Source organism: Equus caballus, chromosome 12, assembly GCF_041296265.1.
Source record: "Equus caballus isolate H_3958 breed thoroughbred chromosome 12, TB-T2T, whole genome shotgun sequence".
NCBI classification, from domain to species: Eukaryota; Metazoa; Chordata; class Mammalia; order Perissodactyla; family Equidae; genus Equus; species Equus caballus.
In genome coordinates, this window is record NC_091695.1 from 34,444,307 (window position 1) to 34,468,095 (window position 23,789).

The 23,789-nt window shown below is 45.0% G+C and overlaps 1 protein-coding gene across 14 annotated transcripts in view; it reads right to left on the reverse strand.

Moving 5' to 3' along the window:
* Positions 1-23,789, reverse strand: part of LOC138916697 (liprin-alpha-1-like) — a 109,062-nt gene that overhangs the window by 6,070 nt on the left and 79,203 nt on the right. For 6 of the 14 annotated variants that reach the window (XM_070229891.1, XM_070229890.1, XM_070229888.1 and 3 more), the window contains 5 exons: positions 19,688-19,769; positions 19,380-19,580; positions 12,098-12,273; positions 11,912-12,009; positions 840-1,015 (listed from right to left, as the gene is read on the reverse strand). In XM_070229891.1, coding sequence (XP_070085992.1) covers positions 840-1,015; positions 11,912-12,009; positions 12,098-12,273; positions 19,380-19,580; positions 19,688-19,769 — 733 coding nt within the window. Of the gene's footprint in view, positions 1-839; positions 1,016-1,485; positions 1,623-1,795; positions 1,898-9,816; positions 9,965-11,911; positions 12,010-12,093; positions 12,274-16,492; positions 17,187-17,412; positions 17,750-19,379; positions 19,581-19,687; positions 19,770-23,789 lie in introns of those variants that run through there. The other 8 variants (XR_011424022.1, XR_011424021.1, XR_011424020.1 and 5 more) reach the window with 7 other exon arrangements.

Sequence of the window (23,789 nt, forward strand, 5' to 3'; positions counted from 1 at the left end):
GACAGCATTTAATTTAATTGAATTAATTAATTTATTTGAGGAAGATTAGCACTGAGCTAACACCAGCTGCCAATCCTCCTCTTTTTTGCTGAGGAAGACTGGCCCTGAGCTAGAATCCATGCCCATCTTCCTCTATTTTATATGTGGGACGCTGCCACAGCATGGCTTGCCAAGTGCTTCCACGTCTGCACCCGGGATCCGAACCGGCGAACCCCGGGCTGCCGAGAAGCAGAACGTGCGCACTTAACCACTGCAACACCCGGCTGGCCCCCACAACCACATTTTAAATTAGGGGATTCCTGCGGAGCCCATGGATGGGCTTTCAGGGAAAGGGACCCATGACCGCTGGCAGACTATCTACGAAAGTGTGCTCTGTGGGTTGGTGCTGGTGGGGGGATGGGGGGTATCGGCAAAAGACATACAATCTTCTGTAGAAGAAGAATAAATTTCCTGATTCTCAGGTGAGCCCGTGTGTCAAAAAGAATCACACAGGGCAATAGAAACAAAATTAACAGAATCTCCATCGGTGTACCTATGAGCATTTCTCTTTCCACGTAAGAACTAAATACACGTCGTCACTCCTACGAGCATATGGACTTGAACGAAGTTTCCCCTTTTTTTTTAATCGCAAGACTCTCATGCTGACAACAGAAAATGGAAGGACAGGCAAAACTAATGAAGAATTAAGCATTGCTGGTTTGGAACCAGTATTTTGTGGATTAGGGATAGTTGTCTGAGGTACTGTGAAGTTTTGTGTCCACTCAGTTAACCAGCTAGACGTCTCCATCAGGAGACCTGACTGAACGCTGAGTGAGAGCCGGGCCGGCTCTGCAGCATACCTGTGTGTTCTGCTTAGGGATCCGTAACAAGAGCGCCAGTGCACTGAAATCGAAGGTTTCATCTAAGGCCACAAGTGCACCGTGAACGCCACTCTCCACCAGATTGTTTGCATATTCTTTAAGACCAATTGAGACGATCCAGCGAATCACTCGATCGTTGCTCCACACAAGCACGTCTACAGGTGAACAGAAACAATTAGAACGGCGTCTGCACAAAGCTGCCTTCATCATGCACACCTGTAACAGCACACAGAAGGTGGGCAGGCAACCGCTGCTGCATTTAGAGGTCACGCCTCAGCCCTCCTCCATCGAAGGGAAACTGTCCCACTAGAACTCATGCTGCCAAAGAACCCAAGAGCAATGAAGTTCTTACGGACATTTATTTTCCAGAGAACAGAAAATGAGGAGGATCCAGGGTCAGAAACCAGAAGGACAGAGAAGAAGCTGAATGCCCACCAGGCACGAGCGCGCTTCCTCTACAGCCTTCAGAGTTTCTGAAACACTTTCTTTTCGTCAGAGAAGGAGTTGGCGCCCTGCTCGATTCAACACAAATCTCTCATTTGTAATCTTGAAGCTTGTTTCCTTGAAGCCTTTTTTGTTGTCTCATTTTAAAAAGAGAGAAACTTAAAGATGCTCTCCAGCATACCAGAGACTGGGGGGAAGATCTTACACCACACGAAGTGATCCATTATTAAATTCGCTCTAGTAGAGATCTAAAAATAGCCACTCCATGAAAATATCTCCGGATGCTCACCAATCACTTCCAAAGACAACTTTTGTCAACTATAAAAAGATTTAAAACAGATACAGAAAACAGACAAAACTGATTTACCCATTTTATTTCCAATGCCCTTTTATACTATACACACACAAACACTATATATATAGTATAAAATATATGCACTACATATATAGTATAAAGTGTGTATATATATATAGTATAAAAGCTGGCTTACGGTTTTTCTTGTGATTCACATTAGCTCAATCATGACCAGACTATCCTTTAAACGGGCTGTGTCCTCAACCAGTTTTGTCTTCAGTTTCTTTCTCTGTAAAACCTGGGGAAGAAGACAGCACTCACACGCACGGGGTTGTGGGAAGGATTAAACAATTAACCTCTGAAAGTGCTTCGAGTTCTTAAGTCTTACCTATTATTATGACTGTTGTTAGTGATTTCTTTATTCTGAAAATTCTGGGAGATTTTACTTTGAGCTTAATCGTTAACGTCTTACTTAAAAGCAGACTATTGTAGTCGATGCTTTCGAGGCATCCCGGGTGAGAGGCTCCCATTGCATCTCCCCACCTGCGCTCTCACTGAGCCGCCTCTGCCATCGTCCCCTGCTAAGGAGCTCCTCCTCCACCTCCAAGGCCCAGCTGAACCAGCGCCTCTGTGCTGCCCCCTGAGCCCTGGAGGCAGAGCCACAGGGCTCCATCTGTGCTCCTGAAGCCCTCTGATAAGTGGCTAGAGCAGAATCGCCACACTGGAGTCCAGTGAGCCGATAGCAGAGTCCTGCCCGTCTGTGCCCTGCTGTTACCCAGCAGTGTGGCACGGGGTGGCATTTCTGAGTGAAGGAGTACACACGTCAGAACAAGTCACAGGAGGAGTGTTCCCCTTGAGACGGTTCGCGCACACTGACGTAAGCACAAGAAAGCAGGCACAGGTGCTGTGCCTCAGAGGAGGACCGTGCTTCCTCCCAGAGCTGCAGGGCGTGGTGGCGCACCCTGGTGGTAAGTCACGAGCTGCCCCACAGCACAGCCACACACACACAGGTGCTGTGGTGCTGCGGCCAGGGAGCGAACCTGGGCCGCTGAGTGCTGGGGGCCAGACTTGAACCACCAGGCCATGAGAGGAGGGTCTTCAAAGCACTCATCTCCAACCCTCCCTCCTCTGTAAGGATGCCAGACTAGTTTTCTCCACTTAACAAATTTCCTAATATTTTTAAAAATGGGAAATCACTAACCCACAGCCAGCATCATACTCAACGGGGAAAAACTGAGCGCCATCCCCCTGAGAACAGGAACAAGACAAGGGAGCCCACTCCCACCACTCTTACTGAACATAGTACTGCAGGTTTGGGCCAGAGCAATTAGGCAAGAAAAAGAAAGAAAAGGAATCCAAACTGGCAGTGAAGAAGTGTAACTCTCACTGTTTGCAGACGACATGATTTTATATAGAGAAAACCCTAAAGAAGCCATGGCGGGGCCGGCTCGGTGGCTGAGTGGCTAAGTTCACGCGCTCCGCTGAGGCAGCCCAGGGTTTGGATCCTGGGCACGGACATGGCACCGCTCATCAGGCCACGTTGAGACGGCGTCCCACATCCCACAACTAGAAAGACATGCAACTAAGATATGCAACTATGTACCAGGGGGGTTTGGGAAATAAAGCAGAAAAAAAAAAAAAAAAAAAGATTGGCAACAGTTGTTAGCCTAGGTGCCAATCTTTAAAAGAAAAAAAAAAGAAGCCATGGGAAAACTATTAGAAATAAACATCTACAGCAAAGTTGCAGGATACAAAGTCTACTTACAAAAATCAGTTGCATTTCTCTACTCTAATAACAAACTAACAGAACGAGAACTCAAGAATAGAATACCATTTACAATCGCAACAAAGAGAATAAAATATCTAGAAATAGGGGTGACGTCAGCAACATGGCAGCGTGAGCTCACCCAGGACTCTCTCCCCTCCAAATTACAAGTAAAAAGAGCAACTGCTTTCCAACCAAAAAAAAAAAATTCCCAATAACAGAAATCCTCACAGACCCACAGCAGCCAAACGACGGAAGGCGGAGAGGCTGGAGCCGCCCTCGGAGGAGCTGGAACGGGGTCTTCGCTCCCTCCCCTAGAGACTGGGATCGCAGCCGTGGGTGTGAGAAGGAGCAGGGGAGGGGCCGTGCATTGGGAGATCGTGCAGGACTCCCACCGCTGGAGCAGCGGAAACCCTCTAACAGGGGACAGCTTTCGCGTGGGGGAACCCCAGCAAGCCAGGGCCCTGGGAGACCAGAGAGCGAGAGCTGTGCCAATCCAGGTCGGCATGAGAGAAAGTGTCCCTCCTCCCTCAACCCATGCTGGGCGCCACCATCGTGGCTGAAGGCGCAGGGCTCAGAACCAAGGCTCTCGACCCCCATCTAGTGGCGACAGGCTGTACCTGCAACCAAATAACAGCATCATGCGCAAAAACCTCTCCTCTACCATCCAGCAATTTATAAAAGTTCCAGTCCAAAAGGAAAACAATAAAAACACAGAATTATGTCCTGAGGGCTTGGAAATGGGTAAAGTAAGTGAAGAGGAGTTCAAAATAGCTATCCTCAAAATACTCAATGAGGTAAAGGGAAATATAGAGAAACAAGTCAACAAGTTCTGGAGTTACTTCACAAAAGAGATTGAAATTATAAAGAAGAATCAATTAGAAACACTAGAGACGAAAAACTCAATGGACCAGATAAAACAGAATACAGATTCCCTGAATGCCCGTGTAGACACCATAGAGGAGTAAACTAGCATAATCAAAGACAGGCTGAATGGCTCCAGACAGAGGAAGAAAGACAACTAAGAATTAAAAAAACTGGAGAAAAGCTCAGAGAAATAGCTGACTCAATGAGAAAATGCAACTTAAGAATCATCGGAATTCCTGAGGGCGTGGAAAAGGAAAATGGAGCAGAAAGTGTGCTCAATGAAATCAGAGAAGAGAACTTCCCAAATCTAGGGATTGAGAGAGAAATGTGTGTGGAGGAAGCTTTCAGATCTCCTACATTTGTCAATGTAAAAAGACCTACTGCAAGGTACATAGTAGTAAAAATGGCAAAAATGAAGGACAGAGAAAGAATACTCAGGGCAGCAAGGCAGAAGAAAAGAACCTACAAAGGAACCCCTATCAGACCTTCAGCGGATTTCTCGACAGAAACCTTACAAGCTAGGAGAGACTGGAGTGACATATTTAAAGGATAAAAATCTTCAGCCAAGAATACTCTATCCAGGAAAAATATCCTTCAGATAGGAGGGAGAAATTAAATCTTTTCCAGACAAACAAAAGCTAAGGGACTTCGTAGTCACAGGACCTTCACTACAAGAAATCCTCAAGAAGGCTCTCGTACCTGAAAAAAGAAAAAAAGGGAGTAAGGGGTCACAAAACACAGAGTAGGGAGACAAATAGACAGAAGCTAAATAGGATAGCAAATATTCAACTATAGCATTAGGATAAAGGGAAGGAAATCACCAAAGCAAAGATAATCTTATCACTCTAACCACAAACTCACAACACAAGTTGGAATAAGAGATGAAAATAATAATTTCGGAGGGGAGGAGGAAAGGGACTGAAACAATCTAGGCTAAGGAAGTAAGAGACCACCAGAAAATGGACTATGTTATACACGAGATTCTGAATACAAACTTCAGGGTAGCCACTAAACTGAAAAACAGAACAGAAACATAAAACATAAATAAGGAAAAATCTAAGAAACCCAGCCTAAGAAACTGCAGAAGTCAATGGGTAGGCTAAAACACACAGGACAAGAAACAAAGGAGACACAGGAAAACCGGAAAACGAGCAACAGAATGACAGCATTCAGCCCTCATGCATCAATACTCACCCTCAACGTAAACGGATTGAACTCGCCAATAAAAAGACACAGAGTGGCAAAATAGATTAAAGAACGAGATCCAACAATTTGTTGCCTCCAGGAAACACACCTCAGCTCCAAGGACAAACACAGGCTCAGAGTGAAGGGGTGGAAGACAACACTCCAAGCCAATAGCAAACAAAAGAAAGCAGGGGTCGCAATGCTTATATCAGACAAAACAGACTTCAAGATAAGGCAGGTAAAGAGAGACATAGAGGGCCAATATATAATGATCAGAGGGACACTTCATCAAGAAGAAATAACGCTTATAAATATCTATGCCCCCAACACAGGAGCACCAAAGTTCATAAAGTAACTATTAACAAACCTAAAAGAAGATATCAAAAATAACACAAAAATAGTAGGGGACCTCAACACCACACTCACATCAATGGATAGATCATCCAGACAGGAAATCAACAGAGAAACAGTGGAGCTAAACGAAAAGCTAAAACAGTGGGACTTCATAGATACATATAGAATGCTTCATCCAAAAACAGCAGAATACACATTCTTCTCAAGCGTGCATGGAACATTCTCAAGGATAGACCATAGGTTGGGAAACAAGGCAAGCCTCTACAAATTTAAAAAAATTGAAATAATAACGAGCATCTTCTCTGATCATAATGTTATAAGGCTAGAAATTAATTACAAGGAAGAAGCTGAGAAAGGCACAAGGATGTGGAGACTAAACAATACGCTATTGAACAAGCAATGGATCATGGAAGAAATTAAAGAAGAAATCCAAAAATACCTGGAGACAAATGAAAATGATAGCATGCTATACCAACTCATATGGGATGCAGCAAAAGCTCTATTAAGAGGAAAATTCATCGCCATTCAGGGACATCTTAACAAACCAGAAAATCAGCAATCTTAAACTACACCTAACTGAATTAGAGAAAGAAGAACAAACAAAGCCAAAAGTCAGCAGAAGGAGAGAAATAATAAAAATCAGAGCAGAAATAAATGGTATTGAAACAAAAAAGGCAGTAGAAAGGATTAATGAAACAAAGAGCTTGTTCTTTGAGAAGGTAAATAAAATTGACAAACTCCTAGCCAGACTTACAAAGAAAAAAAGAGAGAAAGCTCAAATCAACAAAATCAGAAATGAAAGAGGAGAAATAACAACAGACTCCACAAAAATACAATGGATTATAAGAGAATACTACGCAAAAACTATATGCCTGCAAAATGGATAACCTACAGGAAATGGATAAATTCTTGGACTCCTACAATCTCCCAAAGCTCACTCAAGAAGGAGGAGACAATCTGAACAGACCAGTCACAAGCAAAGAGACTGAAACAGCCATCAAAAGCACCCAAAGAATAAACCCCCAGGACCAGATGGCTTTCCTGGGGAATTTTACCAAACTTTCAGAGAGGATTTAATACCTATCCTTTTCAAGCTATTCCAAAAAATTAGGGAGGATGGAACACTTCCTAACACATTCTACGAGGCCAACATCATGCTGATACCAAAGCCTGACAAGGACAGCACGAAAAAGAACTACAGGCCAATATCGCTGATGAACACAGATGCAAAAATTCTCAACAAAATTTTGGCAACCAGAATACAGTAATTCATCAAAAGGATCCTACATCATGATCAGGTGGGATTCATACCAGGGACACAGGGATGGTTCAGCATCCGCAAATCAATCAATGTGATACACCACATCAACAAACTGAGGAATAAAAACCACATGATCATCTCAATAGATGCAGAGAAAGCATTTGACAAGATCCAACAGCCATTTATGACAAAAACTCAACAAAATGGGGATAGACGGGAACTACCTCAACACAATAAAGGCCATAGATGACAAACCCACAGCCAACATCGTACTCAATGGGCAAAAACTGAGCACCATCCCCCTGAGAACCAGAACGAGACAAGGATGCCCTCTATCACCACTCTTATTCAGCATAGTACTGGAGGTCCTGGCCAGAGCAATCAGGCAAGAAAAAGGAATAAAAGGAATCCAAATAGGGGCGGAAGAAGTGAAACTCTCGCTGTTTGCAGACGACGTGATCTTATACATAGAAAACCCCAAAGAATCCATTGGAAAACTTTTAGAAGTAATCAACAACTACAGCAAAGTAGCAGGATATAAAATCAATTTACATAAATCAGTAGCATTTCTATACTCTAATAACAAACTAACAGAAAAAGAACTCAAGAACACAATACCATTCATAATCGCAACAAAAAGAAGAACATACCTCAGGGTGAATTTAACTAAGGAAGTGAAAGACCTATACAATGAAAATTACAAGGCTTTTCTGAAAGAAATGGATGACGACATAAAGAGATGGAAAGACATTCCATGCACATGGATTGGAAGAATAAACACAGTTAAGATATCCACTCTACCTAAAGCAATCTACAGATTCAACGCCATCCCAATGAGAATCCCAATGACATCTTTACAGAAATAGAACAAAGAATCCTAAAATTCATATGGGACAACAAAAGACCCTGAATTGCTAAAGCAATCCTGAGAAAGAAGAACAAAGCTGGAGGCATCACAATCCCTGACTTCAAAACATACCACAAAGCTACAGTAATCAAAACAGCATGGTACTGGTACAAAAACAGGTGCACAGATCCATGGAACAGAACTGAAAGCGCAGAAATAAAACCACACATCTATGGACAGCTAATCTTCAACAAAGGAGCTGAGGGCCTACAATGGAGAAAAGAAAGTCTCTTCAACAAACGGCGCTGGGAAAACTGGAAAGCCACATGTAAAAGAATGAAAATTGGACCATTCTTTTTCACCATTCACCAAAATGAACTCAAAATGGATCAAAGACCTAAAGGTAAGACCTGAAACCATAAGGCTTCTAGAAGAAAATATAGGAAGTACACTCTTTGACATCAGTATTAAAGGGATCTTTTCGGACACCATGTCTTCTCAGAGAAGGGAAACAACAGAAAGAATAAACAAATGGGACTTCAACAGACGAAAGCGCTTCTTCAAGGCAAGGGAAAACAGGAGTGAAACCAAAAAAACAACCCACTAACTGGGAAAAAACATTTCCAAGTAATACATCTGACAAAGGCTTAATATCCATAACAGATGAAGAACTCACACAACTCAACAACAAAAAATTAAACAATCCGATCAAAAAATGGACAGGAGACATGAACAGACATTTCTCCCAAGAAGATAGACGGATGGCCAATAGGCACATGAAAAGACGCTCATCATCGCTGATCATCAGGGAAGTGCAAATCAAAACTACACTAAGATATTACCTTACACCCATTAGAGTGACAAAAATAACTGAAACAAATAGTGATAAATGTTGGAGAGGTTGTGGAGAAAAAGGAACCCTCATACACTGCTGGCGGGAATGCAAACTGGTGCAGCCACTATGGAAAACAGCATGGAGATTCCTCAAAAAATTAAAAATAGAACTACCATACGATCCAGCCATCCCACTACTGGGTATCTATCCAAAGAGCTTGAAGTCAGCAATTCCAAAAGTCCTATGCACCCCAATGTTCACTGCAGCATTATTTACAATAGCCAAGACATGGAAGCGACCTAAGTGCCCATCAACAGATGACTGGATAAAGAAGATGTGGTACATATATACAATGGAATACTACTCAGCCGTAAAAAAGAACAAAATCGTCCCATTTGCAACAACATGGATGGACCTTGAGGGAATTATGTTAAGTGAAATAAGACAGATAGACAAGACAATCTCTGTGTGACTCCGCTCCTATGAGGAATTTAAACCTGTGGGCAAAGAGAACAGATTAGTGGCTACCAGGGGAAGGGGGGGTGGGGGGTGGGCACAAAGGGTGAAGGGTTGCACCTACAACACGACTGACAGACGATAATACATAACTGAAATTTCACAAGATTGTAACCTATCATTAACTCAATAAAAATTTTTTTAAAAAATAAAATAAAGTAAAAAATCTCACAACATGAAAAAAAAAATACCCAGGAATAAATTTAATAGGGGGAGGGTGAAAGGGGTGATTAAGCACACGTGTGTGGTGATGGCTTGTACTTAGTCTTTGGGTGGTGAACATGATGGAATCTACATAGAATTTGAAACATGCTATGATGTACATCTGAAAGTTATATAATGTTATAATCAAATGTTACTGCGATAAAAAAATAAAAAATAAAAAGATCTATACAAGGAAAACTATAAGACATCACTGAAAGAAATCAATAATGACAAAAGAAATGGGAAGATATTCCATGCACATGGATTTGGAAGAATAAGCATAGTTAAAATGTCCATTCTAGGGGCCGGCCCGGTGGTGCAGCGGTTAAGTGCGCACGTTCTGCTTCTCAGCAGCCCGGGGTCCACCAGTTCGGATCCTGGGTGCGGACGGGGCACTGCTTGGCAAAAGCCATGCTGTGGAAGGCGTCCCACATACAAAGTAGAGGAAGATGGGCATGGATGTTAGCTCAGGGCCAGTCTTTCTCAGCAAAAAGAAGAGGATTGGCAGTAGTTAGCTCAGGGCTGATCTTCCTAAAAGAAAAAAAAAAAGTCCATTCTACCTAAAGCAATCTATAGATTCACTGGAATCCCAATCAGAATCCCAATGACATTCTTCATAGAACAAAGAATCTTAAAATTCACTTGGGTCAACAAAAGACCCTGAATAGCCAAAGCAATCCTGAGAAAGAACAACAAAGCTGGAGCATCACAGTGCCTGACTTCAAAACGTACTACAGACCCATAGTGATCAAAACAGCATGGTACTGGTACAAAAACAGGCACACAGATCAATGGAAGAGAACCGAAAGCCCAGAAATAAAACCACACATCTACAGACAGCTAATCTTCGGCAAAGGAGCTAAGAATATACAATGGAGAAAGGAAAGCCTCTTCAATAAATGGTGCTGGGAAAACTGGACAGCCACATGCAAAACAACGAAAGTAGACCACTACCTTTCTCCATACACAAAAATAGACTCAAAATGGACCAGAGGCTTGAAGGTAAGAGCTGAAACCATAAAACTTCTGGAAGAAAATACAGGCAGTCCACTCTTTGACATCACACTTAAAAGGATCTTACTGAATACCATGTCTACCCAGACAAGGAAAACAAAAGAAAAAAAGAAACAAGTGGGACTTCATCAGACTAAAGAGCTTCTGGAAGTCAAAGGAAATCAAGATTAAAATGAAAAAACAACCCACCAAATGGGAGAAAATATTTGCAAATCATATATCCGACAAGGAGTTAATCTCCATAATATAGAAACAACTCACACAAATGAACAACAAAAAAAACAAACAACCCAATCAAAAAGTAGGCAGAGGATACGAACAGACATTTTTCCAAAGAAGATAGCTGGATGGCCAATAGGCACATGAAAAGATGCTCAACATCACTAATCATCAGGGAAATGCAAATCAAAACTACATTTAGGGGCCGGGGCCGTGGCCGAGTGGTTAAGTTCGCATGCCCCGCTTTAGAGGCCCAGGGTTTCGCTGGTTCAGATCCTGGGTGGAGATATGGCACCGCTCATCAAGCCATGCTGAGGTGGCACCCCACATAGCACAGACAGAAGGACGTGCAACTGGAGGATACAACTATGTACTGGCAGGCTTTGGGGAGAAGAAGAAGGGGAAAAAAGAAAAAAAAGATTGGCAACAGATGTTAGCTCAGGTGCCCGTCTTTAAAAAAAAACCTAAAAAGCAAACAACTACACTTAGATATCTTACACCCATTAGAATGGCTATAATCACCAAGACAAAAAACAACAAGCGTTGGAGAGGTTGTAGAGAAAAGGGAACCCTCATCCACTGCTGGTGGGAATGCAAACTGGTGCAGCCACTGCAGAAAACAGTACGGAGATTTCTCAAAAAATTAAAAATAGAAATTCCATACAACCCAGCTAACCCACTACTGGGTATTTATCAAAAAAAACTGAAATCCACAATTCAAAGAGACTTATGTACCCCATGTTCATGGCAGCATTATTCACAATAGCTAAGATGTGGAAGCAGCCCAAGTGCCCATCGACGGATGATTGGATAAAGAGTATGGGGTATATAAATACACAATGGAATACTACTCAGCCATAAAAAAAAAGATGTAATCGTCCCATTCGCAACCACATGGATGGACCTTGAGGGCATCCTGTGAAGCGAAATAAGCCAAATGGAGAAAGACAAACACTGGATGATTTCACTCCTATGTAGAAGATAATCAAACTTACGGACAAAGAGAACAATTTAGTGGTTACAAGGGGCAAGGGGTGTGGAAGGTGGCCACAAGGGGCGAAGCGGCACACTCACATGGTGTCTGACAAATATTAATGTACAACTGAAATTTCACAATGCTATAAACTATTATGACCACAATAAAAAAAATATTTTTTTTAATTTAAAGAAACTAGGAAATCACTTAGGCTGCTAATACACTGGGAAGCAGAAATACGCTAAATCAATTAAACGTAATGTACTAGCCTTTTATTTCATTCTGGCTTTCTTCTCTTTTTCTTTCCAGTTCTTTTCGGTCATAATTCAGCCTTCGCAGGCACATAATTCCACACTGGAAGCTCTTTCTATTTACAAAAAAAAAAAACAAAATTCCAGATGGAAACAGTCAAAAGCCTCCTAGCCAACGAGCAGGAACTGTGTGCAACGACTGACCTGTGGAAGCTGTCCGCCATCTTCAGCTGCCCGCACAGGTCCTTCTTGGTGAGATAGGCCAGCATGCGCGCGTCCACCAGGCACTCCATGAAGTAGCTGCGGTATTGCGGGAGGCCCAGGCTGGGCAGCCACTCGTTCCCGATCCAATCATGGTTCATGTCCCCGTAGGCGAGCGTCTGCTTTCAACAAGCAAGTACGATCAGTTCAGGAAAAAGAACACCCAAGAGGTCACAAGGGCAGTTTAAATAATCTTTAAACTGGATTTTTAACCTATTACATATCCTTAAAGCTTAAATGAATGACAACACTGTTCTTTATCATTTCAAAATAATTTGATCTCCTATGTACTACCTTTTAAATTTGTCAGTAGAATTTTAACAGAAGGTATTATACCACTGAAAACCTATGACTCATTCGTGTTTATAAATTTAACCTATTTCCCCAACCACAATAAAAATGTAGCTGATAACACATGATCTTTCTGAAGTAATTTTTGTGTATAATACTATAACAACAAAGAATGATCACGACTCATGAACAAGTTTGAAGGATCAATCCAACTGTACACAAAAATATCTGTGGCTGGTTTTAATTTTAACACTTTGTTTTCCAAATTTCCTCAACAAAAAATCTGTTAATTTCAAAATCCGTGTAAAAAGTGAACTGAAGGGGCCGGCCCCGTGGCTGAGTGGTTACGTTGGCGCACTCCGCTTCAGCAGCCCAGGGTTTCACTGGTTTGCATCCTGGGCCTGGATATGACACTGCTCATCAAGCCATGTTGAGGTGGCGTCCCACATGCCCCAACTAGAAGGACCCACAACTAAAAACATACAATTACATACCAGGGGACTTTGGGGAGAAAAAGGAAAAATAAAATCTTAAAAAAAAAGTGAACCGAAAAATAGTTTTAAAAGAAGAGAGAAGCAAGACAACAACTGACAGAACTGAAAGGAGAAACAGAAAAATCCACAGTTACAGTCACAAGACCTCAACCCTCCTCTGACTCAGTCACTGATTGAACAAAGAAGCCAAAACAGGCAGACAGACCCCCTCAGTAAGGATCCAGAAGCCTTAAACAACACTATTGACCAGCTTGACCTAAGTGACGTTTCGTGGAACACCCCACCCAATAATAGCAGAATACGTTCATTTCAAGTGCGTATGGGATTCTCCAAGACAAATCTCAACAGATCTAAAGGGACTGAAATCATACAAACTATGTTCTCTGACCTCAACAGAATTAAATTAGAAATCAATAATAAAAAGATATCTAGAAAATTCTCAAGTATTTGGAAATTAGCATACGGCTAAATAACCCACGTGCCAAAGAAGAAAACAAGAGAAATGGGAAAATATTTCTAACTGAACGAAAGTGAAACACAATCTATTCAAAAATTGTAGGACATGGCTAAAGCAGTGTCTTGAGGGAAATTTATAGTATTAAACACTTATGTCGTAAATGAAGGAAGGTCTCAAAACAACAATGTAAGATTCTACCTTAAAAAACTTGAAAAAGAAGAACAAATGAAATCCACAGCAAGCAGAAGGAAGAAAATAAAAGAGCAGAAATCAATGAAACAGAAACAAGAAAAATAAAACTATGAAACTAAAATCTGGTTCTTCATAAAGATCAGTAAAATTGACTAAGCCCTAGACAGAGTGACTAAGAAAAAAGAAAAGACGTACATTACCAATATCAAGAATGAAAGAGGGGACACACTATAGGACATAGACACTGAAAGGGAAAACTGTGAACAACTGTAAGCAACTTAGATAAAATGGGCAAAAGACAGCATCTATGAGAGCAACTCATAAGAAAGAGATAAGTTGTATCTTATCAGGACTCAAATTTGCAGTTATAAACTTTCTCTCACATACACATAAAATCTTTACCTTAAATGTCTTCACTGGTGAATCTTACCAAATATTTATGGAAAAAATAACAATTCTACACTATTATTCCAAAAAAATGGAGAAGAAATGCCTAACTCATCCTATGAAGCCAGCACTATCCTGATACCAAAACCAGACAAACACATTACAAGAAAACTACAGACCAGTATCTCTCATAGACACAGATGCAAAATTCCTCGACAAAATATGAGCAAATTAAATCAATAATAAATTAAAAGAATAAGCTATCACGACAAGTGAGGTTCATCCTACGAACATAAGGTTGGGTCAACACTTGAAAAATCAATGACATTCATCCTATCAATGGATTCAAAAGAAATACCACTATATCATCTCAAAAGATGCAGAAAAGGCATTTGACAAAATTCATCATTCATTTATGGAAATCTCAGCAATCTAGCAATGGAAGAAAACGGCCTCAACCTGATAAGGGGCATCTACAGCAAACACAGGGCTGACATCACACTTAACGGTAGAAAGACAATGTATTCTTCCTGAGATCAGGAACAAAGGGTCTGCTCTCACTAATTTTATTCAGCGCTGCGGTGGAACTCCTAGCCACGGTAACAAGGCAAGAAAAAGAAATCAAAAGCATAGGAATTGGAAAAACAAAACCTGTCTTTATTTGCAGATGACCTGATTAGCAACATAGAAAATGCACCTACAAACTGGCTGTGAGAACTACAGCGAGCTTAGCAAAGCGGCAGGACACAAGGCCAGGACACAAACACGAGCTGTGCTTCTAAATACTAGAAGTGAACTGGAAACCGAAATTTACAAAATGCCATTCACAATGTCATCAAAGTCATGAAATCCTTAGGGATAAATCTAACAGAACACAGCCAAGCTTTGTACAATGAAAAATAAGCACACACATTATATGTATCTACAGACATATCCAAAGAAGGCACTCGCTGCCCCTCTGTCCGAGACCAGCTGCGCCCGCAGGCCTTCTGCAGTCCCATCACGGAATCCCTGGACACAGTCCCTCTCAACTACCACCGTGCTCTGCCTTGAAAACACGGCCTCTGGTCTAATTTATCACTTACACCAACCAAGCTGGAAGAAATGACTCACACTCCAACAAGAATGCTTAAATTCGAACAGAAAAAAACATTTTCACTATTTTCTCTAAGCAACCATGAGTGGGAAAAACATCAAACATTTTCGGGAAATCATCACACTGTCATGTTTTTCACTCTTTCAAACCTTACTCTCATCTCATATGCCTGAGACTTACGCATGAGCATCTGGTCTCATTTCCTTGCCTGTGATTACGTATTCTTAAATGGGCACACAACGCAAAGATTTCTAAATAAGAGAATTCCATGGAAGCGGAACCCTCCTCCTTTTTGTTTCCTCATCATACACTCTAGTCACACTTCTTAAGTGGTCAGCGTCAGATAACGTAGGTCAGCGACTGAGGATCAGGCCCAGTCCAGGGAGCCCTCCATCTCCCGGGCCGCCATCAGAGCCTTCTGAAAAAGCCCTTGACACGGATCTCCATCATCGGACAACACCTGGGCCAGAAGAGGCAGCCACTGCCCAGGGCCTGCTAATCCACCACTGAAATGATCACAAACACACTTCTGTGATCTCTGTAAACTGTGAGGGCCGGCGGCAGGGACTGTGGCTGTCCCGCTCACTCCTGTGTCTGCAGCAAGCAGCACAGCCTCCCACAGACAGCCCACATGTGCCACTTGCTAAATGAAGGCACCCACGGCTCTCACCACACCTTGATGCTTTCTTCCCGAGGGCCCGAGGAAACCTTGAACGTCCTCTCGGCTTCAGAGCTGGCCACGAGGTAAGGGCACAGGAGAGGAACACTGTGTGACCACGGCCCTCAGCAGACCGGGCGGCCTCACAGAGCCCAGGAAGCCTCTTCACTCCTCTCATCTAGGGGAGGCGACAGCGAGAGCAGCTCTTGCTTACTAGGAACACTGAGTGTTGGCTAACTCTGCTGCCGCGGGCACAGCTCACCCGTGTTTGTATTTCTACTGCAGAGAGCAAACATTCCGCTTATTTAATTTATACCTCGTGCCCCAGACACAGGGAATTTCCTACTCAAGTGCTGACAAAGTTCTGCTTCCTAGTGTGAAATACACCGACATTTAAGTAATTACAAAATGCACCCTTTTTAATTCACTGATGGTCATCAGTGGCCTTGTAAAGAGGTAGCTGACCAGGTTAAATCATTAATGAGGATATTTATCTGGCGTAGCAGCACAGAAGGCCCAAATCAGGAGCAGAGGGCTCACACCATCATATTATAGCTTCTCTCTTCTTTTGTTACAAAGAGAGAGAGAATTGGCTTTATGTTGGGAATACAAACAGAGGGAAACTGGCATTTCAACCAACAACTTGTACTCAGGAAAATTCTGATTTGAAACTATCCTGATTCTTTTCAGACAACCAACGATCCCGTGAGGACCCTGAGCGCTCCGCCCTCAGCAAGAGCCTCTGGAGACGCCGCCTGCTTACACTGCGCGGCTGTGCGGGTCCCTCTAAAGTGCGGCATGTCACACAGCAACGCTGGTGGGGTCACAGGCAGGGACACCGCTGTGTTAGTCGAGCTGTCTCAGAGGAAGGCTGCAAGACACGTGTGGCAGCTTTTTGTGAGCTGAAGAGCTGGGGAGCTGAAAACGGAAAAGTACATTAAGCAAGAAGAGGCTTAATTTCTGAGAATTCCATTAGTAAGAAAGCCTTTTGATCAGCACTTAGTAAAACACCAACACGAAGACCCGGACGTGACGTCTCCACAGCAACTCCTGTGCTGGAAAGTTCTCAGAATTCAGTTTTCCCACCGGCAGACCTTGCGGTTAAGTTACCCAAGCGGGTACTTAAATCCGCAATGTCAGGAGCCGCCGAAGCCCCAGGACCGCGTCCAGAAGCCGGTCCGCTACACAGAGCCGTCTACGCTAACCAGAACTGACACCACGGCCCCACGGAAGAGAGGTTCAAAATTGTCCATGAGACGTGCTCTTTAACTCTACGCTCTGCTTCCGCCTAATGCTTTCAAATCGTTAACAATATTCTGAAAAAGTTAAGATGTTAAAAATGTCAAGAAAAGTAAATTACGAGTTTTCATACGCCAATTCTTTTTGTTGCTGTACATATAGTGAAGAATATAGTATAGAAAGTCTCCAACCTGAGCCCAGCTTCCCTCCTCATCCTCCTGATGTTACGTGGTTAGGAATGAAAAGAACACAGCTGTTAGTATCAGTGAGCTTAGTAAGGCAAGCAGATCAACTTCAGAAGGTGCAGCGAGACGGAGGGGAAAGTTCGAGAAATCAAGGTATCATGCAAAACGCATGCAAAACAACAATCCCAGCTTCTCAGGCAGGAGCCGAGGCCCCCCCGGCAAGCACACTCAGTGAGGGAGAAAATGGGCCAGACCCTCAAAATGGAGTGTTCGGCCGAGGCCTCTCCCTAAAGGAGGTGTGAATTCAACCTACTCTAAAGAGAGAGGGCCTACCAATGTAAAGTTCCTGGAAAAATCGAAAATAAGACAAAATACGGATCCTATTTTATACATTTGACTAATACCTAGCGGAAATACTTATCAGGAACAACTGAGTGTAAAATGACCTTTCTGTTTCCCACAAAAAGGCCGGGAATGGTGCCGCTTGTAAGTGGGGTGCCCTGGGAGGAGGACAGGCTCGGGGCGGGACTGACCGTTTGTGGCGAGGCCACGAGTGTTTCCATCTCCTCATGCGTTAACCAGACATTTCCTGTGGTCTACGGTGACCCAGGGACCACCACATCCAGGGCGAGGGAAGCAGTGACAGAGAGGAAGGTGGCAGACACGTGAGCCACGGGCACACAGGAGGAGCAGGGGAGGCGAGGCCCGTCTCCCCCTCTTCTCATTTGAGATGCCCACGTAGAAAAGGAGAGAACATCGACCAGCTCGCCCTTCTTAAAGAGTGACCACACCTAATTAATGCTGTGTGGTCAGCCACACGAGAAGAGCCCATGATTCCTAGAGCTGGATCTGCCCTGCTCACCCCCTGAGGTATGTGAAATATAAAGAGAAGAAAATACATTTTGCGCCTCTCAAAGTGTGAGTAATTCTCCAGTGCCCATCAACCCGCCCCATGGGAAAGGGCCTCAGCCCAGGAAGCCCACGCAGCCGAGCTCCGGACTGGGGGAGACGGCTCGGGGCAGGCGCTCCCAGGATGGGGCCTCTCGGCCTGCACAACCTCGCCGGGGGGCTCAAGAGGCAGGGAGCAGGACTGAGTGTGTCCAAAAGAAGGCCCAATCGCAACTGTACCGGAACACCGGCCCCACGTCCCGTCCCCGTCACTGCAGCCGCGGACAGCCAGGCCCCGCGGCTCTCAACGCAGAGCTTCCCGGGGGACGGGCTCTTCACCACTGGCCGTTAACCTCAGCTCGCAGGACGCGAGCTTTCTCAAGACAGTTGATAAAAACTTGGGGAAAACCACCCCAGCGCCTTCACTTGCAGAAAGGCCACTCTCATGTGAAATGATGGGGGAACAGGGACCAGATCGGATACTGCGACAAAACTTTCCACTGGGAGAAGAGCTGTCTGTGCGACAGGTGAGAACACAGGCTGACTGTCGCTACCACAACTCTTTACTAAGAGACAAAATCAAACAAACAAACAAAAAAGGCTCTTAACACTTTTTGTGCAAAGGAACCGAGGCCTGAATCGGGCCCTGACCTGCTACTCAGAGAAGTATGCCTGTGAGGCTCTTGGTTTCTTAATCAGGGTTTTTCTCTCGAGAGTAAACCAAAAGCTAAAAGCAGAGAGTGGGCACTGGGCCAATGAAAAGAGTCTGCACTTTAGAAATGAGGCGTTGGCCTGCCCTTATCTCCCAGTAACCGCTAATGTTTTCATTAGATTAGTTTTTAACGTTTCAAATAGGAGGACCCTCTTTAAGGACGTTCGAGGTCTCCCCACGGGGAGCAAACCGGATGAGCACAGGTAATGCCTGGTGCGTGCGCACACGCAGGCTAATGGACTGCTCAGAACCCTGAGCTCCCAGGGCCCTCAGTGCCAAAAATGGAAGCACCGAGGGGCCCAACGTCACATTAGAGTAAAACACTGCTTATAGCGCAACTGGGGATCGAGGCTTTTTTCCCTTCACTTTTGATGAATTTATGTTTAAATCTGTGATCGCTACTGTTGTTTTCAGAAACTCCTACTTCTATGTTACAATGCAGCCACTGAAGCCAGGCTGTTGTTAAAAAAAGCATTCAATAAAGTATTTTTAACCACTCAGTTTTCACCCGTTAGAAGCTGTGACGTTTCTGCAGGCTGAAATTTTAAACCGGAGCCCTGGGTGTGTTTACGAAGACTTGGAGAAGCAACGTCAGGAGGGGATAAACTGCTTTCAGGGAGACGCACCGTTCTTGACGTAGGAGGGGCTGACGGACTCGTGAGGGACGTGATCGCCTGAATGGCCAGCCTCAGCTTCAGCCTGTGCAGAGGGTTGCTGATGCCGATCTTGCGCTGGATCTCCGTGTCTGACAGGGTGGACATGATAGCCCCACTTTTCACGTTGGCTCGGCAGGCGGCCACATACCAGGCTGGCAACCCAACCCAGAGCTAGAGACAGGAAATGTTAAGGCCAGAAGGTTATGCACAGTGTGTGAAATGGATTAACACGTTCACATGAGTCACATACTTGATCCAGGATCGAAAGACGACTATACCTCCAGCCAGACGCCAACAGTTGGCCCATCCCATTGTGCAAAAGGTAAACCTTGTCTCCGGGCTTCCTCGAGCAACTCATGCCTACAAATAACCAGACAGTCACAGTGAAAGACTCGATCACACGCATACAGGAAGCAAGTTAGCAGAGTACTCGCTCTATACACTTTCACAAGCATAGTAGCACATATCTCATTATTTTCCTTTCATCTTCTAAACCATCCACTTAACGGTAGTTTGGTACATGTCAGGAAGAACTCCTGAACAATGAAATGCTGACGGACTCGACAAGGTTCTCTGTAGAATCATCTCCTCGCAGAATTAAAGAGTTATTACCCACTTTAAAAAAACCCAGCAGAGCCTTTGTATCCAAGGTAGGACATTCAAGCGAAAACATTCTCGCTCTTCTCTTTCTAAACGATGAGGGAAAATATGGAGAAAGAGGAAACTAGACCGGGTCCGAACAGAGAAGCCTGCCTCTGTGGGAGCTTCACAAACGTTCAGCGTTCACACCACCAACACCGAGAACAATGTGGATTTTTAACACTAGGAATGGTCTACTGTAGCAAGCAAGTAGTGGACTGGATTTTGGCTGTTTCTCTTCCACGTTGCTAGTTAGCTAACTAGGTACTTGCTAAATTCAGACATTGGGTCATTCTGTGGTTTAACCCACAGGCTTCAAATCCAGAAAATTTCAACCCGGACAGTTTCTACCAGGACCCCAGACGGAGTGTGAGCCTAAGATGCCCTGCGCTGACAGCTACCGTGGGGCAGGAGGCAGGGAGGAGTCCCAGGGCCCTCGTGAGATCAGAAATATTCTGTAGGCCTGATTTTCAAATAGGCGAACTGGAACTTTACCACATTACCATCTTTGCAAATGATTCTGTCTACTGGGAACATGGCTATGTAAGAGAGAACAAAGAAGCTTCACGAATCTTATCTTACTGCTTTGTGCTGTTTACCTCCAAGCCTTTCTAAGACACCCTATCACTTTGACAGGGAGAGCCTCGGAGAGGAGACGGGGCTGCTCACCGCACGCGCCCCGACACCCCAAGTCATTTTCCATAATCATTTCTACAGAACACGTCGTCGAATCTTTTACTTCTAAAGATACATAACAGCTCTTCAACATATTGAAATGCTATTAGACTTTTCTTAAGACTATGAAGTCTACGGACAATTAAAGCTCAAAACGTTTCACACAGGATCTCAAGTAAGTGTTCCTTAAGTCACCCTTAGGCTTCTGGGGAATAACAGATATTGTAACTATCCAGGATAATTCGACCAGAGGATGCAACAAATATCTTAATAGCTCAAGTAGAGTTAACAAGGGGCAAACTTCTCTAGTTCAAATAAGCAAAGCTACTCATAAATAAAAAAGCAGCCAAGTCCACTGGAACTGCCGTCCCCCTGACACAGGAGGCCAATGCTGGACGGAGGGGGGAGGAGGGCCTCGCTGGGCGGGACCGACCGCCAGTGTGCTGAATTAAGTGCCACTTTGTGTTTCCTGGGGACAAGTTCTCCTCAAGGACAGTGGCTCTATCTTATGTTAACATGTCTGTGAGCCATAGGAGCCATACGAGCAAGACAAACACCTCCTCGGCAGACAGAGCAGGGAAAGACCTGAACCCTGACAGCACGGTCAAGGCCCAAGTCCTGCCCGCCTGGCCCGGCGGAGGGGCGGGGATGGCACTGGTGCCGGGCCAACAGGGCTTTCCGATCCCCACACTCTGAAGTGAACTAAACAGGTACTGAGTCCGGGGCACTTGGCAGAGAGTTCGTTTTTCATATGAAACAGACACTCACTGTACACAGGAACATAGGGTTAAAAATAGTCTGGTAATTCCATCATCTGGGGACTGGTGCACACCCTTCTGACTTCACCTGCAATGGTCGTTGGCTTTTATCAACAGCTTTCTCTAGTATGGATTACTTCTGGGTTTCACAGTGCAGGCCCAGCGCCCTGCTGAAAGGGCGATAAGGCAATGGAGGGAGAACGATGCATCTCTTAGATGCCGCCGAGAGAGACGCGAGAAGTGAGCGCGAGGACAGAGGAGACCCCAGCTGGGCGGCCGGCCCAGGTCTCTGTCTGCTTCCAGCTCCCTCCCCTATCAGGCTAGTTGGTGACCTTGAAGACCCCACACGGAGCCAGATCCCTGCATTATCACCCCAGGCAGGAACACCAGCACCCCCTTCTTCTCTTGGGGTGACTGTTCTGTCACGTGAAGAAGGCCCCTGCCCGTGGGAGAGGAGAGGGCAGCGCCCCTGGAAGCTGTGCAGGGTAGGGCGAGCACAGGATGCGGAGACCAGACTGGAGACGCCGGGGCCAGCGCCACTCCTGCCCTCTCTGGAGCTCGGTTTCTCGAACAAATACGCTCCCTTCTTGCTCGGTCTAGGAACTGCCTTTCCCTGCTGGCCACTGAGAACGGCCTCAGGCAGACGGCCGCTCTCCTTCGTTTGTGACTACTCATCAGAGCACTTTCTAAGAATCAACAGAACCACCCGTGTGGTTCGACTTCACCGCAACCAGAGATCACCACGATGGCTGCTGAGTCCTCGCGACAGCTAACCGCCAGGGCACGAGGTCGTCTTCTACTGGCCCTTCGCTCCAAGGCCTGAAACCCGAGAGATCGAAGGCGGCGGGCCTCTCAAGTGCCGTGCGTTTCTCTGCATCCTAAGTCTACCCGAGGCACCCACCTCTGTTCTGCAGAGGCTGAGGCAGAAGCTGATATCCTGGGGCAATGAGGTGTATTCTGTGTGCCCAGATTCTACGGCCCCAAACCACTGTCCAGAGCAAACAGAAGACTCGTCTGGTTTCTGTTGTTACGTATTTCCCTCCTCTGCTTGGAGACACTGCAATCTCTGTCATCGCTTTGTCTACCCTTAGGATCTGCGATCTCCATTTACAGAGAGCTACTCGAGAAACAAGGGCGGGGCTGCCGTCCCTGTGGGGTAAAGGGAGGAGCGCTGGGCCCGCGATAGTCAGCCAGCAACTCGCGGCTGCTTGGCTGGGACTTGACCTCCTCCCTCGAAGATCATTCTAGACCCCAAGGGCGATTTTTTAAATACCTCTATACCAGGAAACTGATGTGCCATGCTTCCCAGCCTTAACATTAGAGTCAGAGGAGAAAGACATTCAGAAATATGCTAAATCCCCTGGGGAACAGGCACACGGATGAGACAAACGTCATGTAACCCGTGAGTGACGGCGTGTGTTTTATAACTAGAACAGGACACGATGATGAAGTTATCTTTCATAACGAGAAGCGGTGTGGGCTTTGCTGACCAGACCCCAGATAAGGTGTACCATCCAAGCGACACACGCACCTCGTTTCTCTGAGGCTGACACGTTCAGTACCATGGCACCTTGCACCAACACCTGCTGGGCTCATGTCACAAACACGGCTCTACGGCCCACGCAAAGCACTACTCCCGCCATGGGGTGCAGCTCGCTGTCAGAGGCTGGGGGTGGGGGCGGCCAGGGTGAGGGGACCCGGCACAGCTCTCAGCAAAGCAGCACGACTCTCCCGGAACCTCAGTTCAGAGCCTGAGGCTGGTGACCGCCAACGCCACAGGCTGTAACACACGCTCAGCACAGCACACCCTCCGCCTCAACTTACCCTGTGACCACACTAGAGTCAACCAGGGAGAAACGGGAAAGAGAGCATTAGAACACCAGGTTACTTAAGGCGACGGAGTTCAGACAGCACCAGGGACGCCCGGCAACGCTGTGGGAGCACCGCCAAGCGGACGAACACAGTGATGCTGATTTCACGCCAGCGGTACCCTCCACGGATTCATTAAGCATGTCCAGCACCCAACGCGCCCACCACTCTCTTTTATGTAACTTTGACAAAACCTGAAAGTGAGCTCTCCACCGAAGTCACCAGGTTCTTGAAAACTCTCTAAAAGTGGATGTGTTTGGCTGTGTGACTTTGGCAGCTAAAGGCACACTTTTGAGGTAATAAAAAGAAATATTTCTGAGGACCGTATTTTGATTCTTACCTCTATAATGCCATAAACGTAAAACTGTATTCCAATAATACTTTTTCCGGATAACTCAAACATTTTCCCACAATTATAAATAAAGCATTTTTCCTAAAG